The sequence below is a fragment of the Ictidomys tridecemlineatus genome, chromosome 3, assembly GCF_052094955.1.
Source record: "Ictidomys tridecemlineatus isolate mIctTri1 chromosome 3, mIctTri1.hap1, whole genome shotgun sequence".
Lineage (NCBI taxonomy): Eukaryota > Metazoa > Chordata > Mammalia > Rodentia > Sciuridae > Ictidomys > Ictidomys tridecemlineatus.
Genome location: NC_135479.1, coordinates 33,334,687 through 33,355,089, shown reverse-complemented (window position 1 = coordinate 33,355,089; position 20,403 = coordinate 33,334,687). Strand labels below are relative to the sequence as shown.

General features: G+C 34.4%; 1 protein-coding gene, 1 long non-coding RNA gene and 1 pseudogene across 3 annotated transcripts in view; all 3 read right to left on the bottom strand.

Annotated features, from left to right (window-relative positions):
- Dhx40 (DEAH-box helicase 40) overlaps window positions 1–20,403 on the bottom strand; it is a 43,786-nt gene that overhangs the window by 16,738 nt on the left and 6,645 nt on the right. For both annotated transcript variants that reach the window (XM_078042345.1, XM_078042344.1), the window contains exons 7-12: window positions 19,011–19,142; window positions 9,940–10,039; window positions 7,881–7,967; window positions 7,558–7,740; window positions 5,029–5,109; window positions 4,118–4,275 (exon numbers count right to left, since the gene is read on the bottom strand). In XM_078042345.1, coding sequence (XP_077898471.1) covers window positions 4,118–4,275; window positions 5,029–5,109; window positions 7,558–7,740; window positions 7,881–7,967; window positions 9,940–10,039; window positions 19,011–19,142 — 741 coding nt within the window. The remainder of the gene's footprint in view (window positions 1–4,117; window positions 4,276–5,028; window positions 5,110–7,557; window positions 7,741–7,880; window positions 7,968–9,939; window positions 10,040–19,010; window positions 19,143–20,403) is intronic.
- On the bottom strand, window positions 857–956 carry LOC120884590 (U6 spliceosomal RNA; annotated as a pseudogene).
- Window positions 14,409–19,004, bottom strand: LOC144376086 (uncharacterized). The gene is made up of 2 exons (XR_013436166.1): window positions 18,532–19,004; window positions 14,409–18,376 (listed from the first exon to the last, which is right to left on the bottom strand). It is a non-coding gene; the product is annotated as an uncharacterized LOC144376086 (long non-coding RNA).

Sequence of the window (20,403 nt, the reverse complement as noted above, 5' to 3'; positions counted from 1 at the left end):
TCAGAGATTACCCTTGTTCTTATTAAATATACAAGTAATATTTTACATTAAGGGAGCACAAGGTTTACAATTTATTCTTAAATTATTTAGAAAAAATGAAAAATGCACATACATACATACACACGCATATATATACATATGTACATACAGAAGATAACAAAGTTAAGGGACAAAATGTTAAAAATTGCTGAAACTATACAGAAGGTATAAAATAAATATAACCATTCTTGAAATGTTTCTGTTCAAATTTGAAATTATATTACAATAAAATGTTACCAAAAAAAAAGAAACTATCCCAGCTACTCAAGAGGATGAGGTAGGAGGACCACTTAAGCCCTGGAGTTTAAGACCAGCCTGGGCAACATTTGAGATTAAAAAAGAGAGAAACTAACAGCAGGCTAATTTTATCTATTTAAATTTTCCAACAAGGAAAAAAAATCTTGTTTATCCAGCCTAAATTAACAGCATTGGATGTCCTGCATCTAACTCTGGATTTACAAATGAAAATGTGCAATCCAGAAAAGCTAGGTCAATAGTCAGATAATTAGACAGCAGTAGAGCTGGAGAGAACGATGGACTCCTGACTCCAACTTCAATACTCTGCAGTAGTTTATAGAGTATGTTTAGCTTTCATACTACTGAATGAAAGAAAAACCAGTCAACATTATTTATTGTATGCAGTGTTTTAGTAAAAAAAAAAAAAATTTAATTGGTATGTTACTAATATCAAAATTCTGCAATTCTTTCTTTTTGTAAAATGCATTAATTATTTAATTAGGCTCTTGGTAAGAAATTCAGTATACCAATATGTGAGGACAAATTCCATTCAGCAGAACAAAAATGTAGCCCTGGGGCTGAAAATATGAAACACTTCATAAATTTACGTGTCATCCTTACACAGGGGCTGTGTTAATCTTATTTTTATTGTTCCAAAAATTCTGCAATTCTTATATGACTTGTAATCTGTTTGTAGTGGGCAGCATACTGAGTAGAGGGGGATTTTTATTTGTTGGACAAACCATTATAATCATGGCAATAATAAGCCAGTCTGGATCCAACACTCTCAACCTATAAAGAGAAAAGGCCAGTGAAATAGCACACTTTATTGTGTTGGCTACACACAAGGTAGAATGTCTACTCAGAAACTGCTTAGGAAAAAATTACTCCAGAGATGAAAAATTGACCATGTGTCATATTAAGTTGTATCCCATTTGGACACACCAAGAAAGGAAGAAAACAAAAGTTTAAAGACATGGACATTTCAATACAATATTCTAAGAACATAAGAACTGAACTACCTATTCTTTTGATTTTTAAAAACAGAGTGAGATAGTGGCAAAGTGCTTTGCCTAACACGTGTGGGGGACTAGGTTCAATCCTTAGCACCGCATAAAAATAAACAAAGGCATGCTGTCCATCTACAACTACAAAATTTTTTTTTTAAAAAAGAGGAACTGGGGTTGTGGCACAGCAGTAGAACACTTGCCCAGCATGTGTGAGACACTGGATTCAGTTCTCAGCCTAGCATGTGTGAGGCACTGGGTTCAATTCTCAGCACCACATATAAATAAAATAAACATTCATCAAAACTAAAAAATATGGGGCTGGGGATGTGGCTCAAGCGGTAGCGCGCTCGCCTGGCATGCATGCGGCCCGGGTTCGATCCTCAGCACCACATACCAACAAAGATGTTGTGTCCGCCAAGAACTAAAAAATAAATATTAAAAATTCTCTCTCTCTCTTTCTCTCCTCTTTCACTGTCTCTTTAAAAAAAAACAACTAAAAAGGGAGAGAAAACTTTATTACTAATGTACCATAAAAAGGGCAAAGGTTCACTGTATCTTCCTGTACCAATGAAAGGAAATTAACTTTCAGCCAGGAACACTGTATATAACCTATGCCAAACAACTAAGTTAAAGGATAACAGTATAAAAATTATTAGCTTCCTGTCTAAGAGCTAGGCATAAGATAAATCTTTAACCAATGCTCAATGAAATACTAGAGACCTAAATGAATGAAAAGATACTCCATGTATATGGATAGGAAAACTCAATACTGTCAAGATATTAATTCTTCCCAATGATCTTTTAGGTTCAACACAATGCCAGCAAATTATTTTGTGGATTTCAACAAACTGGTTCTAAAGTTTATATGGAAAGGGAAAAGATCCAGGATATCCAGAACAATGTTGAAAGTTAAGGACAGAGTTGGAGAGTTGACCCTACTCAACTTCAAAAGTTAGACTCTGAAATTCTAAAAATCAAGGCTGTGTGGTCTCGGTGGAAGAAAAGACAAATAGATTAATGGAACAGAATACAGAGCCCAAAGACCTAGACAAACACAGTCAACTTTGGCAAAGGAACAAAGGCATTTCAATAAAGAAAGGACAGTATTTTGAACAAATGGTGCTAGAACAACAGGTAATTTCACTCCTGCAACAAAACATAAGAGAATATCTAGATGATCTTGGGTAAGGCAATAACCTTTTAGATACAATACCAAAGGCAAGATCCATGAAAGAAATAACTAGTCAACTGGGCTGCATTAAAATTAAAAATTTCTCTTTCCAAAAAGCAATGTCAAGATAATGAAAAGAAAAATCATCAATGGGGACAAAATATTTACAAAAGATATATGTGATAAAGAACTGTTGTTCAAAATATGCAAAGAACTCTTAAAACTCATGAATATGAAAAAAACCCATTTAAAAAGAGCTAAACAGATAACTCACCAAAGAAGCTATACAGAAAGCAAATAAGCATATGAAAAGATGCTTATTATCTTACATCATCAGAGAATTACAAATTCAAACAAAAATAAAGTACCATCACAAACCTATCAGAATAGCCAAAATCCAAGATACTAACAACAGCAAATACTGGCAAAGATATGAAGGAAAAGGAACCCTCAGACTGACTGTTGGTGGGAATGCAAAATGGTATAGACAGGTAGTTTCTTTTTTATTTCCTTTTTTTTTTTTTGATACAGGGATTGAACCCAAAGGAGCTTAATACTGAGTTACATCCCAAGCCCTTCTTTATATTTTATTTAGAGATAGAGTCTTGCTAAGTTGCTTTAGGGCCTCACTAAATTGCTAAGGCCGGCTTTGAACTCATAATCCTCCTGCCTCAACCTCCCAAGCTGCTGGGATTTCAGGTGTGCACCACCACACCCAGTTGGTAGTTTTTTGTTGTTGTTGTTGTTTTAATTTTTTAATATTTATTTTTTAGTTTTCGGCGGACACGACATCTTTGTTTGTATGTGGTGCTGAGGATCGAACCCGGGCCGCATGCATGCCAGGCGAGCATGCTACCTCTTCAGCCACATCCCCAGCCCCCACAGTTGGTAGTTTTTTAAACAAATCTAAACATACTACTACCATATGATTCAACAAGGAGTTGAAAAGCTGTCTACAAAAACCCCTGCATATTTATTACAGCTTCATTAATAATAGCCCAAGGATGAAAAAGCAACAAAAATGCCCTTAATAGGTAAATGGATAAACACATTCCCCATATAATAGAATTCCATATTTGGTGATAAAAATGAAGCTAGCTAGATACAAAAAGACATGGACAATCTTGAATGCATATTACTAAGTGAGAAAAGGCAACCTGTAAAGGTTATATGCTATATGATTCTCAATAAATGACACTTTGGAAAAGGCAAAATTATAGGGACAATAAAGAGATCAATGCACGTATAACTAATGAGAACAAATTAAAACAAAACTAAATAAAAGAGCAGTTACTGCCAGGAGACTGCGGGAAGGGAGGTAGATACGAATTCGTGGAGCATGTTTAAGGCAGTAAAATGTTTCTTCATGATACTGAATGGTGGATACATGTTGTTATATATATCTGTCAAAACCTACAGAAGATATAACATAATAAGTGATCACTTTAGATGATAATAATGTATCAATATTGGCTTATCAATTAAAACAAATGTACTACTCAAACAAAAGATGCTAATAATAGGTGATGTGTGCCTGTGAAAGCTTGCAAGATTAATGTTATCCTTGTGTACTTTTTGCTCAATTTTCTATAATCTTCAAACTACACATTAAAGTCTATTAATTAAAATTTTTTAAAAAACTTATCAATACACTTCTTACCAGGTCTAATGAAGACATTTTCCACAGACAACATTGCTGCTATTGGAAGCAGTAGATCTTCACAATCTAGAGAAGCAGCCTTGATTACTGCACAAGTCAGATGTGGAGGGAGAGGAAATTCCACCATAGACAAACCCAATCTGGTCACATGGCCACTCCTTAATAGAAAGAAAATGTTATTAGGTCTTTCTACCTTGGGAGAAAACAAATGCAATGTTCACCATTCAGGATAAATCAGACATAATTTAGATTACATTAAATTACCCCCAGAAGTTCAATTCAAGGAAATAAAACACTGTGGTCATGATAAGAAGAACAAAAAGATATAAATTCTCTGCTGTCAAAAGTCTTAATACATCCCAAAAAAACTAAACAACAAGGCAGAAGACAGTAGTATAATAGATACAAATACACACAGAGAATATCCTTGAAAAACTGAGAGTGATAATTATCAAACCTTCCTCTAGTACACAATCATGAGAACAAAGACTTGGCTTTCTTATTATTTTCATGAACTCATAATATTTAGCACTGAAATGAAACTCAGAAATTACTTATTAAATAGTAACAATATTAAATAAAACTACTTTATACCACAGTGTTTCAATCAGAATTACAATAAAGAGGGGCTGGGGTTGTGGCTCAGTGGTAGACCACGTGCCTAGCATGTGTGAGGCACTGGGTTAGATTCTCAGCACCGCATAGCAATAAGTAAAATAAAGGTTCATTCACAACTAAAAAAATATATTTAAAAAAAGAACTGCAATAAAGAAAAATTGAGGACAAATTCTGATTTCAAGTAAAAGAATCTATTCGAATGAAACAATTTCCTACTGATAAAGATATCTAGAACCTTTTTTAAAAGGCTCAACACCTGTTCTTTTAACTTTTTTGTTTGTTTGTTTTGTTACCTGTCAATAGCATCACACTGGTAAAGTTGCTTAAGAGCTTCCAAAATGAGTCTCTCATTAGGCGGATCCAAATAGGGAAACCTGTATGTTTAAATGAGATATGAAATGGGAGACCATTCCCTGAATATGGTAGGATTTATACAGACTTGATGGAAAGGTTTTACTTCTATTTTTCAAATCTTCCTTTCATTAAAAAAAAAAAATCTATAACCATGGTCAGCATTCAGCAAAAGAGGAAATAATTTTTTCTGAATCACATTCTTCTCATTCACAATGTACTTCCCTTTGATCCCCTTTGGCTGGAACACTCACATCATCCTCTCTACATCTCAATCCTGCCTCATTCTTCATAACCAATAGCAAGTCTATTCTCTTCTGTAGTCCATATATATATTTTTTTTAACTGAAGTTTTATAAAGTGGAAGCTGGGTGCAGTGGCACACACCTTAATCCCAAGTACTCAGAAGACTAAGGCAGGAATTCAATCACAGCCTGCAGGTAACAAGATCTTGTCTCAAAAAAAAAAAAAAAAAAAAAAAAAGAAAGAAAGAAAAGAAAGAAAGAAAGAAAAGGAAACAAGAAACAAAAAGAGAGAGGAGGAAAGTCTTTTATTTTCACCTCTAACATTTCTTATTAGTATAAAAATATACTATAGTATAGAAGAATCCAGTTTTTAAGACAAGTGGAAAAATAACTCAGTGCAGATGATATTAAGTAATTAAAATTGATTAATCCTAGCCAGGTGCAGTGGCGCACACCTGTAATCCCAGTGGCTTGGGAAGCTGAGGCAGAAGGATTGCAAGTTCAAAGCTAGACTCAGCAAAAGCGAGGTGCTAAGCAAGTGAAACTCTGTCTCTAAATAAAATACAAAATAGGGCTGGGGATGTGGCTCAGTTGCCACGTGCCCCTGAGTTCAGTCCTCAGTACCTCCCCACACCCCCAAATTGATTAATCCTAATTATTTAATTCCTATTTTTCTTACATAGTATTATTTGTTATATGCTGCTCTGCTATCCTTTGTGAATATGCTAAAAATCAAAGTCAAGCTAAATAGACTGCTGTATCCAGAATCTGCCCTTCTTCCTAAATTAAAAAAAAAAAAAAAAAATCAAGACATTATTTTTAAATCTGGCCTCACCTAAAAGCTTTTGATTGGATCATTTGGATTTCTTCATGATTCTTTCCTTCTTTCTCATTGGTATTATTTGATTAGTTAAATTTTATTTATTACATGGTTTCCTCTTTCTAGGAATTACATTCTCATTTAGAAAATTTCTAGTCTTATAACTGAAATATTTTTAAGATGGCTTCCTAAATGTATACAATACACAGTTGGATGCACTAGTAATCACTCTCCTTATTATAAATTTAAAGAATGTATGGTCATCTTCTCTCAAGGTTCCTGACACTTCCATTCTCAGATAATTGAGAATAAAACGAAGAACAAGATACAATTTTCCTTCATTATTTCCTCTATCATATGAAATATCAAGCCTCTACAATATTCTATCCTATTCTAATATATCACATAGCTAAACATTTGACTAATTTGACAGTTGTTGTATCCTTTACTTCACATGTCTGAACTTTGTTTGCCCAACATAAAGTTAGTGTAAACAAAAAACCATACTAGAGTATTATTACTTTGTCTTTTGTGATATATAATACAATGAAGAAGCTACAAAAAACATTTTCTGGCCAGTGCAGTGGCTTACACCTGCAATCCCAGTAACACAAGAGGCTGGAGTAGGAGCACAAGTTCAAGGCCAGCCCCAGCAACTAAGTGAGAACCTGTCTCAAATAAAAATTAAAAAGGGCTGGGGATATAGCTCAGTTGGTAGAGTTCTTGCCTCACAACAAAGCCCTGGATTCAATCCCCAGAACCACGCACACACACAAAAAGGCTGGGGATATAGCTCAGTAGTAAAGTGCCACTGGGTCAATCCTCAGAAAAAAACAAACAAACACAACCACCACAAAAAAACCTTTATGACTAGAATTAGAGACATTACATGCCTTTCACCACAAATGAACAGTGGTAGTCACTAAATGAACTAAATAAACATCAGCACAAAAATTCCCTATTAAGGTTAAAACATGAGCAAGCACACATATTCCAATAAAGCAACACAAGCATCTACTATAGCTTAAATCAGAAATATTAAAATTTCACAAATTTTGAAGCTAAGTAGTAGTATTAACACCATTTACTTCTGGGTTCATATAACCTTATATGTCAATAGTTTTTAAGGTGATAAGAATATTCACCACTAGTGTCAATGGTTTCAAAATATTGTGAATCTACTAAAACCAAGTTAAACTGTACACTTTAAAATGGTTAAAATAGTGAATTTAATGTTAAATGAATTAACACTTTTGGGTTTAGCTAAAAAACAACCAATGTGAAAACCAATCTTGCAAATAGCTAACCTTCAATTCTCAGGGATGTCAAATACTGAAAAACAATAATTGAGGAATAACCTGGCTTCACCCTAACAAATTTCTCTTTTTTGCAAGATGCCTACATACCTTATGACATCATGTATGGCAAGGCACTTTAAGGTCAGAACTACAGATGTCAAACTAGTTCTCTTAATCTCAGGGATCACATGGTCAGGCATACACTGGTTCCAAAAATCTTTACTATAGATCCGAAAGCATTTTCCTGAGGAAGTCCTGCCAGCTCGGCCGCTTCGCTGTAATGCCTCACTCCTACAAATGGAAAAAAAAAAAAAAAGAAAGTCCCCAATCTTTTGTGGGTTTCCCACATCATTTACTTCCTTATCCCCAACCAACTAGAAATTATATTATCAACTATTATGGAAACAAAAAGGATATCACTTTGTACTTACTTTGAAATTGGAACCACCTCCAGGATGTCCAACCCTAATCTGGGGTTGTGATTTAACTGCTTCACAAAGCCACCATCAACCACATATCTGAGGAGAATGAAAGCAAATCAAGTTTCTGGAAAGTCAGGACGACCTGTCATTTTTAACCACTTTGTTTTCTTCTTTTTTACAAATTTACTACTACACACTACTTTTAATGTTAAGTTATAAAACTAAAGTCAAGAAATTGGAACTCTCATATACTGCTGGTAGGAATGTAAATGATCCTGCCAATGTGGAAAACGGTTTGGCGGTTCTTCAAAAAGTTAAACAGGATTATATGTGACCCAGCAATTCTATTCCTAAGAATACACCCAAAAGAACTGAAACAAGTACTGAAATATTTATAGGTGAATATTCAATACCAGCACTATTAACGATAGTCAAAAGGTAAAAACCACCTAATGACTAAAAGATGAATGAATAAAGAAATTGGGGCATATACACAATTAAACATCATTTGATCATCAAAAGAAAGGAAATAGTGATACATGTTACAATATGGATGAAGCTCCAAAACACTATGCTAAGTTAAAGAAACCAGACATAAAAGGTATAATTCCATTTGTATGAAAAATTCAGAACAGGAAATAAAAACAAAAAGTAGACTGGTGGTTGCTAGGGGCTGGGGTAGCAAAAGGAATATGAAATACCTGCTTAATGCATATGGAGTTTTATTTGGGGGGGTAATAAAATTTTTTGAAACCAGACAGAGGTAGTGGTTACACAATACTGGAAATATACTAAATACCACTTAACTGTTCACTTTTAAATTAATTTAATTTGCCTCAATAAAATTATATAAACTTCAAAGTCAGCCCTAGGCAATTCTAGCAGGTTCAAAATCCCAAATAAATTTTTAAGCCCATTTAATAGAGAACAATTCGGGTAAAGAACTAAGTACAGTAGTAAGTCTATCATTCAATAAGGCAACATTCTAAAATATGCCATTTAATGGCTTTTGCCTGTGCTGGAAACAGAAAATTATAGAGGTCAATATATAGAGATCTGTTCCCCTAACTCCTTAATGAAAAAAAAAAATTTAAAGTGAAGGAGAAAAAAAAGAGAGAGAAAAAAGAGAGAAAAAAAAAAATAAAATAAAGTGAAGGAGAAAAGCAAAGGAAATTAGACTTCCTTCTCAAATCTGGGTGATCATTTTATCCAGAAGAAATATATAGGATCCTTGGGATTCTAGGCCAACCTTCCTGTGGCAGTCAGACTTAGCTAAAATATGAATACCCAAAAGAAATATGGTTCAATAGTCTGAAAGAATTGAACATCAGCTATCAGTCCAGCCTTTAAACCTCTGCTAACTACACTAAAAAATTTGAGGCATTATTGATTACATCCAAAAACAACAAGAAACCTGCATAGTAGTTCAATTTCACAAGAAAGTAACAAATGAGAGACAATACCTCCAGTTAAACCTTAGATGAACAAAGTTACTCTACCAAGAGAAGCTGAAAGGTAGAGGGAATATCACATCATCTAAGATATATGCTAGTAATGACAATGCAGAAAAATAGGGTGAGCCAGAACCCATGAACCCCAGATAATCTTAAATTTGGGGAGAGAAAGCTTCAAAGTTGCCCAGTTTTTAGAAAAAGATACAGTATGCACCTCTTACTTCATTTCCTGTTCAAAACAATCAATAATCCCAAAAACAAAAGGTGAATACAAGTGAAGAGCATTAGAAAATACGTAAGAAGGGAATTAGTGGAGAAAACAGGGAAGAAAACACAGTAATGCTTTGTGATTAGTTATGGCTTTCTTTCTTTTTTTTTTTTTTTTTTTTTTTTAAAGAGAGAGTGAGAGAGAGAGGGGGACAGAGAGAGAGAGAGAGAATTTTAACATTTATTTATTTTTTCTTAGTTCTCGGCAGACACAACATCTTTGTTGGTATGTGGTGCTGCTGAGGATCAAACCCGGGCCGCACGCATGCTAGGCGAGCGTGCTACCGCTTGAGCCACATCCCCAGCCCAGTTATGGCTTTCTTTAAGAAAACTTTAAAAAGTTGTACCTGATTCCATCTATTGTTAAAGATGTTGCAGAAATATTGGTGGAAATGACACATTTTCTAATTCCAGGTGGAGGTGGTAAAAATATTCTCCTCTGTTGATCTAAAATAGATGTAAACAGAAAATACTAATTTATACCATGTATTTGTCAAACTCATCTACATCAATGATAGCCACATATCAGGAGTTATTGTTCCAAGAACACAAGCAAAACTATTGGGATATGAAAAGAAATTCTTAGCATTTGTATTTTGCACAGGATCCTTTTAAACCTTTATTTGTTCTTACCATTATACATATTAGTATAGTAGTATATGCATATATTTTATAAAGAATGCTTCTTAAATGCTTAACATTTGATTTCCAGAAAATTAATAGTCAAGAAAATCTCAAAAAAATGAAGTAAAACACTATTTCCAAATAAAATCTTACTAAGATCACGTATTCACAGTAGATAAAACTGATCAAAGATGAACTATTACAAGGAAGAAAAGGAACAGCACATATGAGCATGGCTTAAAAATTATGCAACTTGGGCTGGGGCTGGGGCTCAGTGGCAGAGTGCTTATCTAGCATGGGTGAGGCACTGGATTCAATCTTTACCACTGCATACAAAAATAAGCAAATAAAATAAAGGCATGCTGTCCATCTAAAACTAAAAAAAATAAAATAAAATAAAATAAATGAAAGCATGAAACTAGGCTAACCACCAATTTTATAATGAGATAATTAAAGCCTATAGAGGCCAAGTGGCTGGCCCAAGATTTGTATACAAAGACAAATTTAAAACAAGTCACATATTTCTACTCCTCCTTATCATTCCAAAATTAATTTCTCAAATAAAAAAGTACTAGAAAGGTGACATTTTAAAAGATATGTTAGTGCATGTCTATAGTTCTAGTTATTCAGAGGCTAAGGCAGGTTCTTTTGAGCCCAAGAATTCAAGGTCAGTCTGGGTAACATGAGACCCTGTCTCAAAAAAAAAAAAAAAGGCCATAGTTTTATATAAATCCAAACATAAACCCCCCAAAACCTATTTCAGATTTGGATAATCTGGTAAAAGACTAAGTGTTAAAATGATTACATATTTCTTATATTTACGTAGCTTATTTCTTCTAAAATGGTTCAGATAACACACCTTTTTGTAGTTCAAATTATATATTTATACATTCATTATTTATTTACAACACTGTAGTTACATGAGAGGACTTTCTTTTGTGTAAGGTGTAGCCTCTGTCCCTTGATCAATGCCTGGCTTTATATTAAGTAATGAATAAATAGTTGTTAAATGAACTGACAGACTGAAAATACATTTCATAAATAAAATACTAAGATTATTCTACCTTTAAAATTCCACCTTGTACTAAAATTTTACATAAATTATAAATGTCCTTTCTAAACACATTTATCCATAATCAAGTTTTTCCAACCAAATTCTTTTTTTTTAAATTGGGATTAAACTCAGGGACAGGACCAATAAAAACACCAGCCTGTCCCCTTTTTGCACTGCCTGCACAGCCCCCACCATTTTTTTTTTTTTTTTTTTTGAGAAAGGGTCTCACTAAGTTACTTAGGACCTCATTAAGTTGCTGAAGCTGGCTTCAAACTTGTGATCCTCCTGCCTCAGTCTCCTGAGTGGCTGAGGTTATAGGTATATGCCACCACACCTGGCATGATCAGCCTATTTCTTTAAAAAAAAGTCCCGAATTTGTTATAATCTTGATTCAAGCAAAATTCCTGATTCATTTACCATTTTATTCAACATAATCAATTAAAATTCTGAAAATGCTGTTTGATAAAACTTAACATTTGTTTACTATTTTACATTTCACTTGTACACTTTACTACCATATTCCAGTTACAAACACATAACAGTTTTTCTTTGTTTATAAAGGATTGGAAAATGTTACATATATTTCTAACATGAGTTCTCAGGAAGGAGAGAGGAAACTGATTATTTTCATTAAGATACAGCAATTCTCTGATTACTTCCATTTCCTGATTTTCCTATGAAAGATTCTGACACACTTTACCCCACCTATCCCAATACTTGATAACGTACCAGGATGTTATTAGTAAGGAGGGAAAAAAACTGGCACAGAGGCAGAAAGACATTTCAAAGTCTACCAAGAAATTAAGGTATTAAGAAAAGACCATTCAACACACTTCATGAAGTAATGTTCCTAAGAAAGATGTAGATGACTTATACTAAGGGCAACTGAACTGTCTTTATTGAATTTCTTGTTCCAGAAACCCTCTAAAAAGAGCCCAAAGCAGAAACATATTTATGTAGTTGTATGTGTATATGTGAATAAATGGAATATAATGCAGTAAACAAAAATTTTCAATCAAAAAGGGAAAAAAAAGATGACTCTGTTGCAGAACATAGAGATACAACACTGCTTGGCTCAAACTCTGCCCTACCGCAAAAAGTCATGTGGATGAGTCAAAAATGCCTTGAGGATTCTAACAGCACTGAAAAATCAAGCTTGTAACACAGAGAAAGGCTTGACACAAGTAACCTGAAAAAGACAGAAGGAAACTAAAAAATAGGAAAGAGAGACAATCCAATATAAGAATAATTGGTGTCCTTGTATAGGAAAATCAACAAATGGAGATATAAGCTACATTCAAAGATAAAACACAGGAGAATTTCCTTGAAACAAAGATTTGAATCTGCATATCAAAAAAGCCAAGTGGAACTGTTGTTCATCATGTTTGCAGTGGTTGATACTTACACAAGTTTATATACATTGCCAAAAATTAATGAACTGTATACTTAAAACAATCATTTTACTGTATGTAAATTACAGCTCAATAAAGTTAGTTTTTAAAAATTCTAGGATACTTTAATATATAACACTCACACCAAAAAAAAAAAATCCTGATTAAAACTACTGAACTTTGAAGATAAAAACAGAAAGTTTTAGGCAATCAGACAGAAAAAACAAATCACTTACAAGGAGGGGAAAAAAAATCAGGCTGGCCTCAGACTTCTCCGCAGCAACATTCAATGCCAGAAGACAACTGGACAACGTCTATCAAGTTCTAAGGAAAAGAAAGTGTGACCCAAGAACATAAAACCCAGCCAAGATGTAGTTTTAAGTTTAAAGGCAAAAGCCAAACAGTTTCAAACATAAAAGAAATTAAAATAAACAAACAAAAAGTACAAGAGCCCTCTGTTTAAAAAATATATATATAACAAAATCTAGCCAACCTAAAATTAACAAAAATAGTAAGTGAAGACTGTTAGTGAACACTAAATACATTTGAAAATATAAAACTCACTAAAAAAGTCAGAAGGGGAAGATATAGAAGAGTCAAAATGATTATGACCTCATCTTTCAAATTAGGAAGTCAACAGGTAAGATCTACAATCAAATATATTTTATAAAGAAGATAGTAACTTCAACTTCTTAATATTTTTAATCAAAACAATCTTTATAAAATATGCTTATATGGTAAAGATTTACTTGAAGTCTACTGTAAGTAAATTCAAGTAAAAGTAAACACCTTTTTAAAAAGCAACCAGTACTATGATCTCACTTAAAAGATATTTCTATCAATTTATCTGCCTATTTATACACACACACACACACACCTGCCTAAACAATGTTTTTCCTACATTAGTTATTCCTGGATGGAATAATACGAGGCGTGTCAGGAACCACCCATGGGTTGCATGTGGGTCACTGCACATGGAAGCATAGTGGACAGAGACATCTGATGTCTGGGAATGACCAGTAGACATTTTCTCTGGTCAACTGCCCAGGGACAATGTGAATCTCTATCATGCTCTGCCGTGGCCACACAGCACTTGAGGTAGGTGTGACCAGCCAAGATGTCAATTAACCTCTGACTGTAAGACATCAAGAAGCAAGATTCCACCCTTGAAACCTTATCTCTGCCTTTGAAATACCCCCTTAAATAAACCACGGGAGCCATCTTTTCTTTGTCTAGTTCTAGAACCCATGTGGACTCGATCTATTCACCTATTGTAAATATATTTCTGAGTATTTGTGTTTTGTTAGTCACTAATTATTTGAGATTTTAAGTATTAGGGTGACTTAGATTCCCCAGGGCAGAAAGAACCCCCCAGTGAGATGCTGGCCATCAACCTCTGATAGAAGCAATTTCTTTACTTTTATCTTTATGATTCTGTATAGTCCTTTAATTGTTTGTAATGAAATTGTACCACTTTTTCCTCAACTAATTTTCTTGAAGAAAATTGGAGTAAATATGCTGATACTAATAGGGTGTTAATTCTATAGAGTGGGAAATGAATTTTTGGCACTGTTCTACATTTTAAATTTCTGCAAAGATAAAACAAAATAGCACATTAAACATAATCCCAGGGCTGGGGCTGTCGTTCAGCAGCAGAGCGCTTGCCTAGCATGTGTGAGGTGCTGGGTTCGATCCTTGGCACCAATAAAATAAGTAAATAAATAAAGGTATTCTGTCCATCTCCAGCTTAAAAAAAAAAACCAAAAAAAAAACCAAAGCATAATCCCATGTGTTTGTTAAAAATATGAAACTAAACAATAAAAATATTTAAATATGTAATGAAAAAGCTCAGGGCAATGAACTCGAAAATGTTAATAGTCATAATCAATTATGCTGGTGGGATCTGGATGATTTTAGTTATTTTCCTTACTTTGTTAATTTCATAAAAATAATTATGAATTATATATTTCTTTATAAGACAAAACAAAACTTTCCTAATCCTTCTTATCCCACATATTTCTCCTTTCCTTTTCTTCATATATTCTGGAAATATAAGTACAGCATATCACCCTCTACTAAATAAACAACCACTTATCAAATGCAGATTTACCACATGATCCCAGGAACATCACTTAGTCTCTATCTGTAAAATAAAGAAGTGTGATTATGCAAAAACATATGTGGGTATATGTGCATTTTTCTAGGGATTTAGCTGTGATTTTCACAACCTTTTTAAAGGAATCTGAGATACCTCACACTCAACTCTTTAAGAAAGGGTAAGAAGTACAAAATTAGACAGTTACTTTTAATGCTAAAATTATGTAGCTACATGAAAATATTTGTCATTTATAAGACAACTTAAGTTTTTAATATATTTCAGTTCATATATTTTTGTGCAGCTCAGCTTTCCCTACATGAATGACAAGATGAAAAAAAAAAAACCTGAAATAACTTGAATAAAGACAAGGAAGTGAGAAGAGGGAAGAGGTGTGAGAGAAATAAGAATAAGGTTCCAAATAATAGCATTTGATGTAAGACATTAAGAGATATCAGCAGAAAACAAAAAGACTAGAACTTTGTTTAACCAATATTTAAGCAGGATGTTTTCAACATATGCTCCCATGTACTTGCACTCAAGAAGTTCACAGTTTTATAGAGACAGCACATCTCGAACACAAGGTAGATTGTGTTAAATGTCACAAAAGTGCAGCAAAGCACAAAGAGGTTCAAATGAGGAAGAGATCAAAGCCAGTTATGAGAAGGAAAAGTAGGAAAGGTTTTTATGGAGTTGGTTGCACTAGTGGAACAAAATAGCAGGATTTCAGCCTGTGAGAGGAGAATAAAATGCAAAGGAGGAGTTCTGGTTAAGGAAATAGCAAACACAGAATTACGAAAAGGATGAGGAAGAAAAAGAAATTAAAAATATCTCCTACGCTGAAAGAACATCACCACAAAGGGCAGGGCTGGGGTAGTCCAGACCAGGAAGCTGGTTCTCATAATCTTGGCAGAAAGGGTTCCATAGCACTTCTCCATATTTGACAGATGAAAATTTTGGAAATCGACTACAGAAATATTTTAAGATGTCTCTTTAAAACAGGCAGGTACTCTCATGGCTAGCCTAGGGGGGGCAGTAAATATTAAGTATCCACCTTTAATTTTGACCTATTCACTAAACCCAACTATTGCTCATTCTTAGATCCCCTTCACTAGAGGCAACAGGTAAGAAATCCTTCTTCCCTCTCCTCCTGCCCAAGTGTAAGTTTTCTGTCCCAAAACCATAAGAAATGAAGGAAATAATGTTATGAAAGTATCTCTCCCCATCACCCAAAGTAGCATGAGTAAAGAAAAGAAGTGCTATGTTACATTAATCAGACTAAAAAAGTTTAAGATCCCAAGTACTTACCATTCTCTCTCTACTTTATCCAACTCTACCCTACCCATTTCTCAGTACCTTATCAGGGCCATCTGAATCCCTCTATGCACCATTATAAACTACTATAATAATTATTATTATGCTCATAATGGATCACGAGTAGCTCACCCTCAGAAGGGAAACTAAAATAAACAGAATCCTTCAATAATAGCTCTACTCACACCTAGTCACATATCTTTACCATTTATACATATATACCAACACAGAAAATTACATACACTGGAAAATAATGAATGCCAGGTTATTAAGTTGGCATTTTAATTCAGTTGACAGTAGGGAATATGCAAGTACCCAACAGAGGACTGACAAAATCAGAGTTATGCTTTTAGAAGATTACACTTACCACTGCAGGTAGGATGGTAAATTAAACCAGGAAAAATGAGTCAACAGGCCATGTAATCAACTTAGGAAAGCAAACTCTAGCAACAAGTGAAAAAAGAAAAAAAAAATGATTTCGACAAAACAAAGAACACCTGTAGGAGATGCCACTTGCTTGGGGTTGAATGATCTGGAATGACATGATGCACATACCAGAAAGCTCACTTAGGAGACTTAGGAGGTTTAGAGTGCAAGAATGAGACTGAACTAGAGACAGCTCTCAGGTGTCATCCATAGAAGTGACAGGTGAATCCAATAAATCAACCTCTCCAAAACAGACTGGTAAGAAAACAGTAAGCTAAAGATGCAACCTTAAGAAAGAGCTACATTTTGGAGAGGAACAAAGCTGGGTCATGGAAGGGAGTTGGCTACAGTCTCAGATAAAGAATAGTCAGAAGAACCAGGTAATTAAATATCACTCCAGGGGACAACATTTCATGAATGATACTATCACTCATACCACAAAATCAAACTGTAAACAAACAAAAGAGCCATTAGATTTGAGAAATAGGAGACCATTTGAAACCTCTAACAATATAAAAATCAGATGTCCGGAAGTTAAAAAAAAGAGGCAATGGCAATACATAATATTTTTCAATGTGGCAATAAGAAAAATGAAATTATTTACATAGAAGAAAACAATATGTATATTTAATTCATAGTTAATAACAAAGTAACCATTATGATCTTTGAATTAATTACAAAGTCAACAATGACAGTCAGTGGATCAATCTCCAGAAAACCATTAAAATCTTAAGTATCTAATAATGACCCTAATAATTCCCTTGAAAATGTAAAGATCTAAAATAGAGACCTGCATTTCAATGTTGACAGAAAGAACCTAATATCACTAAAGAGATTTTTCAAAACTATACTGCATCTATGGTTCTTAACTTGACACATACTTTGCAAAACTTTAATATAAAGAGTCACCTACTCAACAACTAGACAAAAACAACAATACGAATAAAATATTAAAAACATTTAAATACTAATACCAATGAAACTCTTACAGGTTAAGATTAAATTCTGTTTAGTTTTACAACTCAAATTCCACAATAAAACTTTTACAAGACAAATTCTAATTCTCATTCAACAATATTTATTATGATCCAACAGCAAACAAAAGTTTGCATTTGATCTTTGAATTCATAAAAAAAGAGGATCATTCTTGAAGAGCAAACTAATATATGGCTACTTAAAAGGAAAACAATTAATTGTATTTATATATTTGTGATATATATTTGTATATAAATGATTTCTAGAATGGTACTACTATCAAGAAACTATAGTATTCATTTCAAAGAATCCCCACCAATATTTTGTTCTGGTGTGCAAAGACATACCCATTCTCTCTCTCTCTCTCTCTTTTTTAAATGTTTATTTATTTATTTTTTAGGTGTAGATGGACACAACACTATGCCTTTATTTTTATGTGGTGGGGAGGATTGAACCTGGGTCCCGCCTGTGCTAGGCGAGCGCTTTACCGCTGAGCCACAATCCCAGCCCCGACATACCCATTTCTTAAAAAAATTTAGGGAAATAGCCAAGGCTCTTGAAAATGTTAATGTAAGCTGGATGTGGGGGCACATGCCTGAAATACCAGGGACTCAGAAGTGTGAGACAGGACTTCAGCAACTTAGTGAGACCTCTTTCAAAATAAAAAATAAAAGGACTGGGCTCAGTGGTAAAGTGCCCCTGGGTTCAATCCCCAATAACAAAAAGAAAAAAAAAAAGTTAATGTGAAAAAACTTAAAGCAAAAATCACTTCATTCAAGGGACAATGGACTTTTTTTTTTTTTTTTTTTTTTTGGTCTGACCAGCTTGCCAAGTGGCAGGAACAGGCAGTGCTTCCCTATCTGCCCTGGCTCCCATCTTCCCTCTCCTGGGAGTTCATGGCTCACCTGCAGAGGGAAGAGTGTTCTGGACAGAAGTGGCAGGCAGAGCCAGGGGAAAGTTAAAGGGGTGGGACCTAAAAGGGGTTTGAGACAATACAGAAAATGTGGGGTTGCTAAGCCATCCAGATAAAATGTCCATCCAGGGAGAGGGAAGCAGTTACCCTGCAAAGGCCCCTCCACCCTTGCCAGGAGGGGAGGTGTCAAGAGGAAAAGCTTCCCCCTAGAGGCTCCTACTGTGCCCTTCTTGCCATCAGCATCTCCCGGATGTTGGGACAATGGACTCTATTACATGCTATGGGTGTCAAGTTACAAAAGTGAGGTCAGTTTGTGAAACTTATTAACCTAAACATTTGATCTGAATACTTGGGGGCTAGGGTTGTAGCTCAGTGGTAAAGTACTTGCCTAGCACATGTGAGGCACTAGCTTCGATCCTCAGCACCACATAAAAATAAATAAATAAAAAATAAAAGTCTTATTCCATTTACAACTAAATATATACATACATATATGTGTGTGTGTCTGTGTGTGTATATATATATACACACAGACACACACACATTAAAGATTTGAATACTTTTCTATATAATTCAACAAAGTGTTTAAAATACCAGTCACATTTTCTATCCTAATGAGGAATTACCTGTTGTCATAGATCCATAACACGGCAATATCAACAAGCCATCTAGGGTGGTATCTTGAACATCATAATCATAATCAACAGACTCCGCCATTTGAAAAAGTAACTCACAACTTTTTTCAATTTCAAATTGGCCTGAAATGGGAGGAAGGAATAACTTCAACAATTAAACAGCAAAATTAATTTTTTTTTAAAGAGAGAGTGAGAGAGGAGAGAGGGAGAGAGAGAGAGAGAGAAAATTTTTAATATTTATTTTTTAGTTCTCGGCGGACACAACATCTTTGTTGGTATGTGGTGCTGAGGATCAAACCCGGGCTGCACGCATACCAGGCGAGCGCGCTACCGCTTGAGCCACATCCCCAGCCCAGCAAAATTAATTTAAGGATAAAAATGTCTACATTAAAATTATTTTCACTTAGTAAGATTTTTTTTCATCTCTCATTTGATCTAAAAGAGATACAAAAAGGAGATACACTCTAAGGGATTTAAATCTCTAAAGGAATAAAAATGTTATCATCTTCAATTCTCTCATTTTGTTAATACAGAATTTGGGGAAGACTAACTAAATTGTTACACTGGGAAAATTAGTTCAAGAGACACTGAACTCAGGAATATTTCAAAATACTTAAATAATCTCCAAAAGGTAGAGAGATTGTTACGACTCACTTCTGACATTACACGAGGTAGTGTAGAAAATGAGCAATGGAATGACTCATTCCTGTTGGTAGAATGATGCTTCTTGAAAAGTTACAGTAGTCTTGAGACTTAACTGTTCTATTGGTTTTTGTTGTGGTTGTTGATTTTGGTATCAGGGATTGAACCCAGGGGTGCTTAACCACTAAGCCACATCCCCAACCCTTTTTTATACTGTATTAGAGACAGGGTCTCACTGAGTTTCTTAGGGCCTTGCTAAGTTGCTGAGGTTGGCTCCGAACTTGTGATCCTCCTGCCTCAGGCTCCCAAACTGCTAGGATTATAGGCATACACCACTGTGCCCAATTTAACTGTTCTATTTTTGACCACCAAAAAAATGCCACAGACTAGTCTATACTACCCAGATTCTCCATCTTATGTACTATAACATGGAACTATTCCATCCCTCAAAGAGAAAAGGAATAATAGCTTTTGAAATAATAGAATTAATCATTTAGCCCCAGGACTATTTAGTCAGGTTAGAGCTATATGTAAAATACACCAAAAGTAATACTTTCCTACTTAATTTCTAACTAAAGGGTCAATGCGTTTTACATGTATTTACTAATGAACCTGATGTTTTATGAATCTTTAATCTAAAACTATTCCGATAATCATAAAAAGGCAGCCATTAAGAGCCCAGATATCCCAATAGAGGTAACACTCTAATCTAGTGCCACATTCCTTCCTTACAAATAGCAGA